Source organism: Zonotrichia albicollis, chromosome 9, assembly GCF_047830755.1.
Source record: "Zonotrichia albicollis isolate bZonAlb1 chromosome 9, bZonAlb1.hap1, whole genome shotgun sequence".
NCBI lineage: Eukaryota > Metazoa > Chordata > Aves > Passeriformes > Passerellidae > Zonotrichia > Zonotrichia albicollis.
The window spans coordinates 14,944,724-14,961,521 of NC_133827.1; the positions used below are offsets into that span (position 1 = coordinate 14,944,724).

The 16,798-nt window shown below is 50.6% G+C and overlaps 2 protein-coding genes across 2 annotated transcripts in view; one reads left to right on the forward strand and one right to left on the reverse strand.

Annotated features, from left to right (window-relative positions):
- The window catches only part of LOC141730043 (uncharacterized), a 511,185-nt gene extending 509,276 nt beyond the window's left edge, over positions 1 to 1,909 (reverse strand). Inside the window, exon 1 of the mRNA XM_074546680.1 lies at positions 1,389 to 1,909. Within this exon, the coding sequence (XP_074402781.1) occupies positions 1,389 to 1,909 (521 nt within the window). The remainder of the gene's footprint in view (positions 1 to 1,388) is intronic.
- Positions 1,910 to 5,812: 3,903 nt separating this feature from the next.
- LOC102067403 (uncharacterized) overlaps positions 5,813 to 16,798 on the forward strand; it is a 249,628-nt gene continuing 238,642 nt past the window's right edge. Inside the window, exon 1 of the mRNA XM_074546681.1 lies at positions 5,813 to 6,114. Within this exon, the coding sequence (XP_074402782.1) occupies positions 5,813 to 6,114 (302 nt within the window). The remainder of the gene's footprint in view (positions 6,115 to 16,798) is intronic.

Genomic DNA, 16,798 nt, shown 5'->3' on the forward strand with positions numbered 1-16,798 from the left:
GGTCCCCCTGGGATGTCAACATGGAATGGCTCTGATTGCCTCTGACCACAGGGCTCTTTAACATCGCCAGAAAGCCCTGGGAGGTGTCCATGGAGCCCCTGTCTCTGCCTGTGACACTCCAGCTCTGGAACAGCCTGGAGACTCCTGGAAAGTCCCTATGGAACCTCTCTGAGGGCCTGTGACAAATCTGATCCTTAGCAGGCAACCATCACCAGGACCAAGTTTCTACAGTCAATTTCCATGGCAACGATCACCAGCCCCCTGTTGCTATGGTCAGATTCCATGGCAACCATCACCAGGACCCTGTTGCTATAGGCAGTTTCCATGGAAACCATTACCAGCCCCCTGTTGCTATGGTCAGTCCCTCGGCAGCTCCGAGGAGACCCCATGCCAGGGGTGGTTGCCATGGACACCAGCTCAGGCCTGCAGACACAGCCCGTTGCTATGGCAACCTTTTGAAGCCTCCCATCCCCAGGCTCACAGGATCCCAGAACCACAGAATTGGCTGAGTTGGGATGGGCCCATCAGGATCCTCCAGTCCAACTGCTGGCCCTGCACAGGACACCCCAACAATGCCAGCCTGGGCCTGGCAGCGCTGTCCAAACACTGCTGGAGCTCAGAGAGCCCTGGAGCTGGGACCCTTCCCTGGGGAGCCTGGGCAGGGCCCCAGCAGCCTCTGGGCAAAAACCTTTTCCTGACATCCAACCTGAGCCTGCCCCGACTCAGCTGCAGCCGTTCCCTCCACTCCTGTCCCTGGGCACCAGAGGGAAGAGGTTCCCACAGCGCCAGCCAGGGACCCGCTCCCAAGGCTGTTGCCATGGCCACCAGGGCTGGGACCAGCTGGGATGCTCGGTTTCCACGGGCCGGGCTTCAGGAATGAGATTCCCCAATTTCCTGCTCCTGCTAAAAGCACGAAGCCCTTGCTGCTCTCCTGCCTCCTGTGGAAAGAACAAAAGGCAAAGATCCCGGGCTGAGATAAGAACAATTTATTGGGAACAGCAATGAGATAAGGAACAAATGGACCAGAAACAATATTTTTAACAGAAGGGATAAATAAAACTGTTTGCAGGGAAAACTAAAACACAACTGACTGGATCTGCCTGGCTATGTATTTCCTTCTGTCTGGAAAGTGTCCCTTTCCTGTCCCTGCCAATGACCTGAGGTGGGAGTGAATGCAATGACAGGGCCATTGCCACACCCTCATGTTCTTCCATACCACATCATGTCATTGACAGGAGCAGGAAAAGGGACAGGTGTCTTCCTAGCATGGATCATGGGGAACATGGATCACCAAGGCTCTTCCCAACATGGATCCTCCAATTATGGATGAAGCTGGGGCAGTGCACAAAAATCTTCCTGCATTGGCGCATTGGCAGAGCTTCCCTTACAGGTGCCTCCGTTGGTGTGTGGTCAAGTCAGAGCTCTGGGTGAAGCTTGTCCCACACTGAGAACACTCGTACGGCCTCTCCCAAGTGTGGATGCGCTGGTGGGTGATGAGGGTGAAGTTGTGCTTGAAGCCCTTTCCACAGTCAGGGCAGTGGAAGGGCCTCTCATCAGTGTGAATCTGCTGGTGCTGGAGGAGACTGGAACTGGGGTGAAACCTCTTCCCACACTGGGGACACTCGTAGGGCCACTCCCTCTTCCCAGTGTGGATGCGCCGGTGCCTGATGAGTTTGAGGTTGTGCTTGAAGCCCTTTCTGCAGTCAGGGCAGCGGAAGGGCCTCTCCTCGGTGTGAATCCGGTGGTGCCTGAGGAGATCGGAGCTGATCTGAAACCTCTTCTGACACCGAGGACACTCATAGAGCCTCTCCCCTGTGTGGATGCCTTTGTGTATGACAAGGGCAGAGGTGGAGCTGAAGCCCTTCCCACACTCCCCACACTCATAGGCCCATTCCCCCGTGTGGATCATCTGGTGGCTGATCAGGGTGCTGCTCTGCCTGAAGCTCTTCCCACACTCCCAGAATTTGTGGGGCTTGTCCCCATCATGAAGCTGCTGCCTGGCCACCAGATCTGAGCTCTGGCTGAAGCTTTGTCCACCTTCCTGGCACAGGGTGGGTCTTTCCTCCTCAGAGCACACTGGGCTGGGTTTGGAGCCCCTCCTCCTGCAGGATCTCTGCGGATTTTCCTCCCCATTGGAATTCTGCACTGTGGAGTCACTCAAAATGGCCTTTTCCATGAGGTTATACCATGGAGATTCTTCCTCCATGGTCTCCATTCTCAGCTCCTTCTCTGGGGCAGGAACAACAAGGAGAGGATGGAATTTGCCTCTGTGCCAGAGGGAAGGGGTAGGAGATCCCCCCAGTGCATCCCCGACAGGATGAGGTTGGCAGCTGGGTTGGCCTGCAGCCAGGGGCCGTGCTGGGCTGGGAGATGGAGCAGGAGAGAGGGGGAAAGGGGCACTGACTTTCTCCTCACCTGCCTGGGTATCCCAGGGCTCCTTCCTCTTCCTCTCAGTCTCCTCCTCCATCCAATCAAGGTTTGGGAATAGGAAATCCTGGTTTGGGAAGAAGACAAAAGGTGAGTACATTGTCTTTTGTACTGGTTTGAAGGTAAACCTGGGGGAGAGTCTAAGCGAGAATTACAGTTTAATAAGAAAACAAAGGTCAAGGCAATGATACAGAAACACTGCCTTAAACTGACAGAGTCAGGATATAACCTGACACCCTGTTGGTCAGGGCAGTGGTAGCAGTCCCATTAAATGGTGGCTGCAGTCCTGTTGGAGTGATCAACGTGATTCTGTCGAAGCAGTGATCCCGTAGAAGGGTCTGGTCTTCCTCTGGAGGTCCAGTGGTGGTTATGGAGCTCTTGTCCTCTGGGAATCCAGTAGGCAAGCTGCTCCTGGTGTTGAAAGCCTCAGCTTATATCCAGGTAGGAATGCTTGGTTCCTCCCCCTGGGCAGAGCATCCCACAATGGGATGATGGAATTTTATCAGTCCTGCAGAGACACTCAATGGCCCATCAGCAGAAGGTATCTCCCCTGGAGGGTGTTATCAGGGGTGAGTCATGGAAGAGATAAAGAACACTGCCCCACCTGTTTATAACAGTTAATGAAGACGGGGATTGAAAACATGCATTTGGTTACATGTTGCATGGCAACCTGAAACAGTGGGGTAATCCCTTCTCAGGGGGTGAACACCACCCCCCTTACCCAAACTTGCTCAGGTGTAAAACCCCCACCCCAGGAAGGCCACACACACAGGGGACAATGTCACACTTGGCCCCCTCCAGAGGAGGTCTCAGTCCCTGTCACTCCCTTACTCTCTCTCCTCTTCTCTTTCTTTCCATCTCTCTCTCTACCTCACGTTTACTGTTCAATAAAATCCACAATGGATTGGGTCTTGTTAAAACATTAACTGGGGCAGAGGCATCTCTCTAACAATTTTCTTAACCAGACTGCAAAATTATTTTGGCACAGTGAGTTCAGGGTTTCTTTGACCCCAAGTACCTTTGACAACAGCATGGTTCCCTCAACTGAGGAGGCTGTGGTTCTGTCTGGAAGAACTCTTGGAAACTTGGACGCAGCTTTCTCTGAGCGACCTATGGGAGAACTGATGAGAAAAATGGCCATTGTGGTTCTGGAGTGTAAAGAAAATATTTTGGTGTCCTTCCTTGAAAAGTTGGTTAAAATCACAGGAGGAAAAGGAGCAAATGATACCAGCGAGACTGACAAGGTTCATTCACCCCACGATGAGGAACATAAGGCTGCTGAAAGTCCCAGAAGAAGCCCAGCTCAAGCAGCTAAACTCCTGAATAACTCCAAAATTCCAAGTCTCAAGGGCTTTTTCTAATGTGAGAATCATTATTCTGTTCATCCCTGTCACCTTTGTGACAGCTACTAAGAGCTTCCACTTCCTTTTAATAATGTATGTATTGGGCTGAATTTGCACTTTTCTTTTATTGAAAGCTGCCAGCAGCTGAGCTGGAGCTGTGCAGGAACCAATGAAACTTGGAATTGACACGGAATTGCTTCTATTTTCAGCTGGTGCTATGGCGGCTGTGGGGCAGAGGGGTGGGAAAGGGGGGTCTGGGGTGGGAGCAGAGGAAATGCCGGGGCTGGGTTCTGAGCACAGGGCTGAGCACACAGAGATGGTTTTGTTCTTGCTGAGCTCGCACTGAGCCAAGGCCTGTCCTGCCCCTTGTTTGGCCACACTGGCGAGGGGCTGAGGGTGTCGGGGAGGTTGGGAGGGGACACAGCCAGGACAGGGGACCCCAGCTGACCCCAGGGCTACCTTAGACCATAGGACATCATCATCTGTGTATAATTAGGGGGCGGACAAGGAGGAAGGGGGGGCATTTGGAGTGAGGAATTTTGTCTTTCCAGGTAACACTTAGGCAGGATGGGGCCCTATTTCACTAGCACCAAACACACAGACACTAACTCAAGACACAGGCTAATTAAGATAATGCAAATTTGCAAAAATTTTCAAAAGTATTAGATAGGCAAAGCAAATAATCATTAGTAAATAATTCCAAAAGGGAAGATATTGAAATTATTATCACACAACTCTCCATTTCTGGCTGCAGGCTCTGGAGATTCTATCTCTGCCTTCAGTCAGGGTTGCATTCCCTAACATGTCTTGGTACCAAATCCTGCTTTCCAAGGCTGGACCGGTGTCTCAGGTTTAGCTGGCTGTGTATTCAATTACCATCTGTTAAAGGTGGGGCAATTATCATCTGTTAATTAAGCAGTTTACTTTATCTCTTCCACAAGGAATCCTCCCTCCAGGGAGATATCTTCTGTTAATGGGCTATTGAGTGTCACTGACAAAAATGACATCTTCCCATTGTGAGAAGCTCCTCCCAGAGGGAGGAGCCAAGCATTCCTACCTGGATATAATCTGAGAATGTGAACAACAGAGTCAGCCTTCTCCCACAGGATTCCCAGAAGAGCAGCATTCAGCTCCACTGGATCCCAGAGGAAGACCACGCTGATTGACACCACCAGTGGATGTTCAGAGGAAAACTCCACCCTTGTACAGGATCACTGCTCCAACAAAACCACCTCTGTCACTCCAGGAGCACTGCAGCCACAATTAAACAGGAGTGCCACCAACACTCTGACCCACAGAGTGTCAGGTTGTATTCTTATTCTGTGAGTACTTTTTTAGTACTATTAAATTTGTATTTTTAATTTTCCTACTGAAGAACTGTTATTCCTATTCCATAAATTTTTCTTGACAGCCCCTTATTTTGAAAATTAAATTCCAAGGAAAGGGATTTACATTTTCCATTTCAAGGGAGTCTCCTGCCTTCCTTAGCAAAAACCTCTGTTCAAACTGACACAATGCCCCGGAACACCCAGGCAGGTGAGGAGGAAGTCAGTGCCCCTTCCCCCCTGTCACCTGCTCCATCTCCCAGCCCAGCATGGCCCTCGGCTGCAGGACAAACCTGGTGCCAACACCGTCCTGCCAGGGATGCACTGGGGGGATCTCCATCCCCTCCCCTGTGGCACAGCTGCAAATCCCATCCTCTCCTTGTCCTTTCTCCACCATTCAAGGAGCTGAGGATGGAGACCAGGGAGGACAAATCCCCAAGGCAGAGTCTCGTGGAAGAGGCTGTTTTGAGAGGCTCCATGGCACAGGAATCAAATGGGGAGGAAAATCCCCAGAGATCCTGCAGGAGGAGAGGCTCCAAACCCAGCCCAGTGTGCTCTGAGGAGGAAAGACCCACCCTGTGCCAGGAAGGTGGACAAAGCTTCAGCCAGAGCTCAGAGCTGATGGCCAGGCAGCAGCTTCATGATGGGGACAAGCCCCACAAATTCTGGGAGTGTGGGAAGAGCTTCAGGCAGAGCAGCACCCTGATCAGCCACCAGATGATCCACACGGGGGAATGGGCCTATGAGTGTGGGGAGTGTGGGAAGGGCTTCAGCTCCACCTCTGCCCTTGTCATACACAAAGGCATCCACACAGGGGAGAGGCTCTATGAGTGTCCTCGGTGTCAGAAGAGGTTTCAGATCAGCTCCGATCTCCTCAGGCACCACCGGATTCACACCGAGGAGAGGCCCTTCCGCTGCCCTGAATGTGGGAAGGGCCTCAAGTGCAACTCCAAACTCATCAGGCACAAGGGCATCCACACTGGGGAGAGGCCCTACAAGTGTCCCCTGTGTGGGAAGAGGTTTCAGATCAGCTCAAATTTCCTCCTACATGAGCGGATTAACACTGGCCAGAGATACTTTCCGCTGCCCTGACTGTGGAAAGGGCTTCAAGCACAACTCCACCCTCATCACCCACCGGTGCATCCACACTGGGGAGAGGCCCTTCAAGTGTCCCCAGTGTGGGAAGAGTTTCACCCAGAGCTCTGACTTGACCACACACCAACAGAGGCACCAGTAAGGGAAGTCCTGTGAGTGCATTGACTGCAGAAGGGCTTCATGCCCAGTTCCAGCTTTATCCCCCATTGGAGGACCCATATCGGAAAGAGCCCTGAGGATCCATTTTCCCTATGATCTATGCTGGGGAGAAAACTTCTCCTTGTCCTGCCCCTCCCAGTGACAAGATGTGGCATTGAAGAACATGAGGGTCTGGCCACGGCCCTGTCATTACATTCACTTCCACCTCAGAACATTGCCAGGGCAGGAAAGGGACCTTCTCTCTTCCTGAGGAGAAGGGTGCCTTTTCCAGACAGAAGGAAATACATAGCCAGGCAGATCCAGTCAGTTGTGTTTTAATTTTCCCTGTGAACAGTTTTATTTATCCCTTCTGTTAAAAATATTGTTTCTGGTCCATTTGTTCCTTATCTCATTGCTGTTCCCAATAAATTGTTCTTATCCCAGCCCGGGATCTTTGCCTTTTGTTCTTTCCACAGGAGGCAGGAGAGCAGCAAGGGCAACGTGCTTTTAGCAGGAGCAGGAAATTGGGAAATCCCATTCCTGAAGCCCGGCCTGTGGAAACCGAGCATCCCAGCTGGTCCCAGCCCTGGTGGCCATGGCAACAGCCTTGGGAGCGGGTCCCTGGCTGGCGCTGTGGGAACCTCTTCCCTCTGGTGCCCAGGGACAGGAGTGGAGGGAACGGCTGCAGCTGAGTCGGGGCAGGCTCAGGTTGGATGTCAGGAAAAGGTTTTTGCCCAGAGGCTGCTGGGGCCCTGCCCAGGCTCCCCAGGGAAGGGTCCCAGCTCCAGGGCTCTCTGAGCTCCAGCAGTGTTTGGACAGTACTGCCAGGCCCAGGCTGGCATTGTTGGGGTGTCCTGTGCAGGGCCAGCAGTTGGACTGGAGGATCCTGATGGGTCCCTCCCAGCTCAGCCAATTCTGTGGTTCTGGGATCCCATGAGCCTGGGGATGGGGCTGCCAGTGATTGCCATGGCAACGGGCTGTGTCTGCAGGCCTGAGCTGGTGTCCATGGCAACCACCCCTGGCATAGGGTCTCCATGGAGCTGCCATGGAAACTGACCATAGCAACAGGGCCCTGGTAATGGTTGCCATGGATACTGACCATAGCAACAGGGTCCTGGTGATGTTTGCCTGCTAAGGATCAGATTTGTCACAGGCCCTCAGAGAGGTTCCATGGGGATCTTTCCAGGAGTCTCCAGGCTGTTCCAGAGCTGGAATGTCACAGGCATAGACAGGGGCTCCATGGAGACCTCCCAGGGGTTTCTGGGGATGGTAAAGAGCCCTGTGGTCAGAGGCAGTCACAGCCATTCCATGGTGACATCCCAGGATTCCCCAGGCTGCTAAAGAGCCGGGATGTCTCAGACACTCACAAGGGATCCTGTCATGGGCACAAAGGGAGTTTCAGGCAAAAGCTTTATTTCTTTATTGGAGAAACTCCTCCCAATACATGAGGTGCAGATATTACATGAAACAGCCACCATGGATCCTCAAACTCCTGCAGGGCCCCTAGACTTCCAAAATTCCTTTTAAGAGAGGAGACTGGGAATGGCTGGATCCAATCCAAGCCCCAGTCTTTGTCAAAGGTGTAAAAGATTGGACATATGAATTGAACTTAAACGCTATTTGTCCCACAGGATTAATCATAGAATACCTGATAAATTTCTACAAATACAGCTCTGATTTTTTCTGATCATGATTAGACAGAATGGTTCATTTACACCACAGAGTAATTAAAAAAAAGAGTTATTGCTGAAGTCTTAGGTGGTCTGGATACAATCTTCCCCGAGAGTGTCTTGTGCCAATGGGTAGGAACCATGAGAGCAACAGCACACAGACAAATACACAGACATACAGACACACAGATACATACACATACACACACACATATACACACAGAAACACTGAAAGTGTCCAGAGGCCAAAGAGAAAAGGATTGTCCAGAGTACAAATGGAGGGAAAGTGGGTGCAATGGAGAGCACCAGGGATCCAATGCTCTGAGGGCTCAGGGGTGGTACACTGGTAAGGGACCAGTAGGGAATACCAGGGTTACACACCAATGGGAAAGGAGAACTCACCAGAACATGAACATATAAGTGTAAAAGGGGTAGAGAAGGCCAATGGAGAGGACAGAACTGGGACAAATTAACATAGTGCTGCAGAACACCATGGGGAAGTCTTTTTTCTCACCCTGAGCTGTGAGGAGTGCCCAGAGCCTGTGGTGTGTCTTTCCAGGGCATTGCTACTGCCTTTTCCCTGGTAGGCTCACAGGTTTGCACGGTTGTGCAGTGTCACAATGATCTCCTTGGTTCTGCAGTCCTGCTGTGGCTGCTGTGTAACAATGGACCTGTGGTATCGTGAGGCTCCACAGTGTCACCATGGTCCCTTTGGTTTCACAAAGACCTGCTGGGACAAGATGGACCCTTGGTTCCATGAGAGGCCTGGGCTCCCATAGCCCCTCACAGACCCCTATGGCCTCTCAGAGTTCCCCATGGCCCATCATGGCCTCTCAAGGCCCTTAATGGCGCCTCATGACTGATGGCCCCTCACAGCCCCTCTCCCCTCACAGCGCCTCACAGCCCGTCATGGTCCCTCACGGCCCCAGGCGCAGGGCTCCTCCAAAAGGAGAAGGGGTCAAGTCCTGCTTGTTCTCCTTTCATTTCAGTCCCTTCACAGCTGCGAGTGCAGAAAGGCTGAAATGGAGCCTTTCCCCAACGTTTCCCTCAGGGTTAATTGTGGGCTGAAGCTCTGTGCTGGCGCTGGCCCGAGTGCCACCATCCCTGCAGCCGCCAGGCCTTTGCTGTCCCCCATGTCCGTTCCCTGTCCCCGAGTCCCACCCGCCTCTGGCAGCAGCAGCAGCCACAGCGCAGGGGGCGCCGGCCCGGCCCAGCCGGGGCTCCCGGCCAGGAGCAGCAGCAGCACCGGCCCCTTCCCACCTGCTCCTGCCTCAGCTCCCAAGGGCTTTTTCCAGCTCAATTCTGGAGCACAGCAACCAGCACCCACACACAGCCCTGACTGCTCAGGGCCTGCCTGTGCTGCCCTGAGCCAGCCCTCAGAGGAAGAAAGGATCGGGTTCCAGCGCTGTTTTCAGCACTGTTTGACTCACCCTGAGGTGACAGGAGGAGGCTGCTGGGGCCTTTGCCTTGGGAATTGCAGATCATGGCTGCTCTTGGCCCTCTTCTGCTTGCCACCTGAATTTTATCCATAAAAATGCAAATGCTTCTTTCAGTTGGTGCTAGCCATGGTGCTTTCATGACAGTGAAGTCAGTATTTTTGTCTCGGACATAAAGATCAGCAGATACTGGAATGCCCACCAGCCCCTGAGCACTAAGATGAGGGGAATTAAAGCTTCACAGGCCACATTTGCAGGGCTCAAACAGAGCCCTGTTGCTGGCACTGTTGAAATAGAATAAGCTAAGAGAGGCTGTCACAATTCACCTCTGCAGTGTGGAGTTAAATTAAAAAATCAACCAGGAAAAGCAGAAACCAGAACTTCTCAACTCACTTCACTGCCTCTTCCCAGCAGCAGGAAATGCAGATGCCCAGAGGTGTTTTGCACTGCTGCTGCCCCCAGTTTGAGCCCAGGCTCTGCCCAGGTCCAGCGGGAACCTGAGCCCAGCCCAGGGAGCTCAGCGCACGCAGGGCCAGGCCCAGAGCCCCGGGCACGGCCGCCCATTGCGGGGCAGCGGCGCAGACGGAATGTCCTGCGGCCCAAACCTCCTGCTCCTGCCACACAGCGCCAGCCTTCTCCCCCTCCTCCTCCTCTCCCACCACAGTACGAATTCCAGCTTGGAGGAGGCTGCCCCAGACAGCGCTCCGGCTCCTGTTCCAGTTGAATGTCCCTGCAGAGAAACAGGGCATCTTTCAGCCACTTCCACAAGCTCAGGCTTCGCACTTCATGGGGAATCTGGGATGCAAATGGCCTTGTTAAAAAAGCCAAAGGCCAAGGGAATGGATTATAGATTACTGAAAAAAAGTCACCCATCTTCCAGGCAAGGTTTACCAAGGCATTTCCTGCATTTCTTCTTTTCAGATTCTTTCAGTTGGCTGCTCTGGGAAGTCCAGCTTGTACTGATGCTTATCATGAACTGATTGTGCTCTTGATTTACGCACCAAGACACCAAATGTGGAATCATCTATATGGAACTGTTAGGAATGATCAATCGAAAGCCAAATTATAAAAAATCTGAAAAGATTTCTTTATCTTTTTCCCCTACTAAAATATGGTCTTCAAAACCACCACAGCCAAAGAGACAGTGTCGAGCCTGGGGTTGGTGCTGGGTGAACCTGGATCCCACCTCTATTGCATTGGACACTCCACCATTCACGAGAGCTGCTTCTTGTAGGGATGCGTTATACAGTTTATTATGCCTGAGCAAAGAAGTCCCAGTTTCTTTTGTAACTCTGCATATTCATAGTTGGTTCTTTGACTGTGCAGAGCTGGACAATCACCATTTCCTTGTTTATAGCCAGCACTGATCGGATTCAGGGAAGTCACGTATTCACACATATCTTTCTGGTGACTTTGGCTATCTTGATCGATGTTATCAACAGGGCAATGATCACTCTTAGGCATCTTCCGATTACATGACTATGTCTCAGGATAATGGTGATCATCGCACTGGGTGTGATCATTATCTGGCCACCTTCAGGAATTTTGGAATTTGAATAGACGCCTGCCTCTCAGGCTGCTTGTGGTCAGAGACTTGTTTGGATTTTGCAATCTTAATGAAATACATGCTTTTATAGCATGAAGTATTTCCCAACATACATTGCAACATCACTACAATCTAACAGAAGAAGGCAATCATACAGATCAGTGTATAGTCAAATTGCCCCCTAACTCTCATGAAGTCCATCTACTCTGCACACCCTTACTTTGTATTTTTGTTTCTCAGTCATCACAGAACTGAGAGCTGCAAGAAAAAGAGAAAGAAATATGAACAGGTATCCCTTTGGTAAGGGAAATACTGGACTGTCAGGAACTAAAAATAGTTGATAGCATCTGTATCAGGCAATTTTTTCACCCTCTACCAGTGTCTATTTCAGGCATCCTGTTAGCATGACCTAGGATTTTGCAGCTAAATTCAATGGGCTGCAATTTGAGAGGCGTACAAGAAAAAATCTTATCAGACTTTCCGCCCCCCCCCCCCCTGTTGTGGTGTGTTGCAATATCCTGTTTTACCTTCTCCCTTCCCCCTCGCCCCTCGCTGAGTGTGCCCTGTCAATCAGGCTAACATACCAGCAAGGCGTCGTGTGATAGGTGACCCTAGTACCTGGAGACCCTGCCCCTTCACCTGGTTGGTGACTCACCTGTCCCCTCCCCTTCCCCTGTCCTGAGCTTAAAATGTGAATGAGACCATGCGGCCCTATTCTGTTACCAGCAGTGGCCCAGTGCAGACGTATCTGTACTCATGGAATAAACATCTGGCTACCTTCTAGCAGAATCCGCTCCCTTCTTTTCTTCACCATCGCCAGAAGCTCTCCCCTGAGGAGAACGGAGTCCTGTCTTGTGCCCCGCTGCACTCTGCCGCCAGCCAAGGTATCTTTGAGGTATAACACCACAGAGCTGCCTGTGGCCCAGCAGCGAAGGTCAGAACTGGCCTAGGCACCATCTAACTGGTTATATTGGGATACATATTCCAATATATTGGCGTCCCTGTGGGTGGGCAAGCGACCCTGAGCCCAAAAACGGACTCGCAGTTCCTCAGAGAAGCTTCTGCCAGCCGTGCATCCAGCTGAAAGGAGCCTGGCTTCAAGACTCCCAGCTAGAGACTTTGGGAATACTCCCAGAAAAAGTTTCGTGGACTGTTCGGCGCCTTTGGAAAGCCCTGCTTCATTGTGGTGAACAGATTTTCCAGAGGAAGAAAAGGGCAGCCTCTCTTGCACCCAGAGAGAGGTCCTTTTCCGGTGGAGACCTGCCTGCCTGTACCCGGCCTACAGCTTCCATTTCACGTGAGTATCTCTGCTTTCGGTAGAGCAGAAGCTCAAAAACAGACTCTGCCGCGAGTTCTGTTCCTTTTTGCCTTTGCATTTTGGCTGCGCAGCCCCACAGACGAGAATTCATAGCGTTCTAGTGTTAGCTTTCCTGCTGCGTGTTTCACTGTTTTTTAGAATTCGCGCCGGAGCGGGATCGCTCTCTGCCCTTCCCCCCCCGGCTCAGCAGCGTGCTCAGACACGTGTTAGGAGATTTTCTTTCTCTTTCTCTTTGCGGGAGAGGGGGGGGCTCTCTTTCCACGTGGCCGGGGGACCTGCGGGGGTCGGGAGTGCTCTGCACACGCGGCGGCGGGGGGGGGGGGCGTCCCGGTTTCGGCTGCCACGTGGAGTAGTTGCTGTCTCTGCTCCGCGGGGGTGCTGCATTCCACCGCGGGAGAGGCTTTGTTTCTGCCTCTGTTCGGCAGGGCATGCCCTGCTGCTGCTGCCCGGGAATTTTAAAAGCAGTATATACAGCTGCATTGTGAAGCTTTTGTCTGCTCGTTATCGCTTTCTATCTGTGGTTTTTTTTAGAAATTGGTAGCTGATTTTAGCTTTGTTTTTGGTCAGGCGGGATTAAGTACTTTGCTTTTTAACATGGGTTCCAAACTTAGCATTGTACAAAGGGGAGTGTATTATCATATTGTTAGCATTTTAATCAAGAGTAATGTGAAATTCTCTAAAGGAAAATTGAAACAGTTTATAAGATGGCTTTTTCTGCAGTTCCCAAACATTTCCCCTGAAGAAATCCACAATATTCAATTCTGGGATAAAGTTGGGAATGAATTGATAACCTTAGGACAATCTGGCAAATTACCCTCGGCTAAATTTGTGTTCTGGAGTTTGCAAATTCGAACAGCATTGCTCAAACAAAAGGAAATGGAGAAAAAGCCAAATGTAAAGCCATGTGCCTCTGCTCTCCCTGTTCCTCCCTCTCCCTCTAAAACCCCTAAACCTCTTTCCCCAAAAAAATCCCGAGCACGTGTTAGCTTTTCGGAGAGCAGTGATGTCCAAAATGGCCCCCAGTCCCTAGGGGGTCCACAAGATGGTGGATGCCACGTGGCATCTTCCCAAACCTGGTCTTCTTCTTCCCAAAATCCTCTTAAGCATTCCAAAATTCCATCCCCATCCCCCTCTCCTCCTGTTCCTCGTGACACCTTCCCCCCTCCCCCCGCCTTTCCTGCAGTACCCTCAGCTCCGCCCCTCTACTCCTCCCAGGGAGCGGTTGCTGACGTGATGTCACCAGGTGACCCCGCCCCTTGTTCCCACGGTTTCCCCGCCCCTTGCCGGCTCCCTGTCCCCGCCCCCTCCCCGGGTTCCCACGGTGGGGACACACCCACTGCCTGTCCCCAAACCTGTAGCTGTGATCCCAATGCTTCTGATTCAAGGGATCCAGAGCAGGGGACAGCAGACCCAATGCATAGTGCCATGTTGTCACTGGCTCCTGTTACGTTTCAGCCTGCAGCTCAAGCAGGAGCAGCCCCAACTGCTAATTGGAGTTCTTTTGGACGACAATTGATTAAAGAGATCTGTAAATCTCATAAGGAACATGGTCCACACAGTCCATATTTCCGTGGCCTTTTAAATTCTGAATTAAGTAGGACTGTTGTGGTTCCACATGATTTAAAACAATTTTTTTCATGTCTCATGACATCCACGGAATTCAAATTATGGGAATCAGCATTGAAACAACTGCTAAAAGATGCTCTCCCAAGCTTACAGGCTGATCCAAACACAGCAAAAGACAACAATGGTAACCCCATTACTATTGACCACCTCTGTGGTGAGGGTCAATGGTCTTCTCCCTCAGTCCAAGCTGCTGCAATTCCTGCAGAAACACTTGAGAAAGTAAAGGAAGCAGCTGAAAAGGCATTCTTTTCCCTCCAACCTGAGGGGCCTTTTGAGCCCTATAGTAAAATCAAACAACTACCATCAGAGCCTTTTGTGAAATTTGTAGAAAGGCTAACTAGAGCCATTGAAATACAAGTTAAAAAGGAAAATGCAAGGGATGCAATTTTAGAAGAAATAGTGTTTACAAATGCAAATGAACAGTGTCGAGCAGCAATCCTGAGCCTTCCTATGGAACCTTCCCCTACATTAAAAGATATGCTTCTAGTCTGTAACAGGAAAGTGCCTCTGATGAGTGTTGCTGAAGACACCAGACCAAGGCTGCTGCCAAGACCACCTCAGCGTGTTGCTGTTGCCAGCCCTGCACCTTCTCTTTCAGCACAGCAGTACCCTGGGCAGCAGCGGAGACCGGCAATGGTTGAGCCCACTAAACCATGCCTGCTTTGTAATAAGCTAGGACACTGGAGTAACCAGTGCCCCCTGAAAAGGGAATTTGATGAATTTAAAAATAGCAGGGGAGGAGAACTGCAAGCCCTCCCTGGGGGTCAACAACAAAAAAACGAAGAATAAAGCGCCAGCCTGCCAGGCGTGCAGACATAAAAGGAGCAGGCCAAGAGAATAAGGGTAGCAAAATAAATCAAGCGCGCAATAACATCAACATTTGTGTAAGTGAAGCAGGTGCTTCAAAGACCAAGTCTGCTAGTCCACTGTTGAAAGTGAAACAAAATAACCTTTGTTGTGATTTAAGTGATTCTGTATTAACCGCATCTTCTGTCAATGAGCCTTACAGGTTGCAGCTGACAGAGTCACTCCACCTGAAGGACACTGACTGGCATTTTGTCTCTGTAAATCCTGAACAGAAAGGTACTTGGAACCAAATTCGTTGTAAGTACATCATCACTGGGGACAAAAACACACCACAAGAGATGGAAATTGCTCCGGGACTGACAACATCAGATCCCAAGCAATTTGTTCTCAGCCTGCACTGTTTCCACCCACCCCTGTTTCTTCCAAAGGGACAAATTGTTGCTCAAGCTATCCCTGTGCCATCTTTACCTGAAAATGCCGATAAACAAGGGCCCACAGTCGCCCGGGTCCAAGTTATTGGGACAGATAAACCCAAATTGTGGTGCAATGTCAGTGGGGGTGGGGAGTCTAAACGCATTGAGATGCTTGTAGACACAGGTGCAGACTGCACAGTGATTCCAGTACAAGACTGGCCAGCACACTGGCCTTTACAAAATGTTGCTGGTCACCTTCGAGGTGTAGGAAGTCTGCAATTGGCAAGGCAATCCAAAAGCATTATTCAATTCGAGGGTCCAAACGGACAATTGGCAAATATCCGTCCATTTGTGTTAGATTATTCAGAACCTTTGTTAGGGAGAGATTTAATGGCCCAGTGGGGTGTCACAATTAATATTCCAGACTCTCCACAGCATTTTTGTGCAGCAGTCATTAAACAACAGTGCCCCACCCAAAAACTTAAGTGGAAAACAGACGAACCAGTTGATGTGAAACAGTGGCCACTCAGTAAACAAAAAATAAAGGTGCTTGAGGAACTAGTACAAGAGCAACTAAGAAAGGGCCACATTGTGGAGACCATGTCCCCATGGAACTCTCCAGTGTTTGTCATCCAAAAAGCTGACAAAAAGAAGTGGCGACTTCTCTGTGACCTCCGACAAATTAATAATGTAATTGAAGATATGGGTTCTCCCCAACCTGGTATGCCATCCCCAACAATGCTTCCTCAAGATTGGAAATTAGCTGTTATTGATATTAAAGATTGTTTTTTCCAAATCCCATTGCACCCTGACGATGCACCGCGTTTGGCATTCTCTGTCCCTTCTATCAATTCAGAAGCTCCTATGAAAAGGTACCATTGGACCGTTCTTCCTCAGGGCCTAAAGGTATCTCCAGCTATCTGCCAGTGGTATGTCTCTTCCCTGCTTTCCCCAGTTCGTGCAGCCGCAGAGAAGGCCATCATCTACCATTATATGGATGATATCCTTGTGTGTGCCCCCAATGATGATTTACTAACACATGCGCTTGACCTAACGATCGATGCATTGATTGTTGCAGGGTTCGAGCTCCAGGAACAGAAAATTCAAAAGATGCCACCTTGGAAGTATTTGGGCTTAGAAATTGGAAATAGGACCATTGTTCCTCAAAAACTAGAAATCAATCCAAGGATCAAGACCCTTGCGGATGTCCACAAGTTGTGTGGGTCTTTGAATTGGGTAAGACCATGGCTTGGTCTGACTAATGAAGACCTTGCCCCTCTTTTCAATTTACTGAAAGGGGGAGAGGACCCAGGTGCTCCTAGGTCTATTACCCCAGAGGCACGGAAAGCTCTAGAAAAGGTTCAGATTGCAATGTCCACAAGACAGGCCCACCGATGCCGGCCTGATCTGCCATTCAAATTTATCATCCTAGGTAAGTTGCCACACCTCCATGGAATTATTTTCCAGTGGGAGGAAAAACAAACACCTAAGGCAAAGGACACACCAAAAAAGGACCGGGACCAGAGGGACTCTCTCTTGATCATAGAATGGGTTTTCCTCAGTCACAAAAGGTCCAAGAGACTGACAAAGCCTCAGGAGCTGATAGCAGAACTGATCCGGAAAGCAAGGACCCGGATCAGGGAGTTAGCAGGAT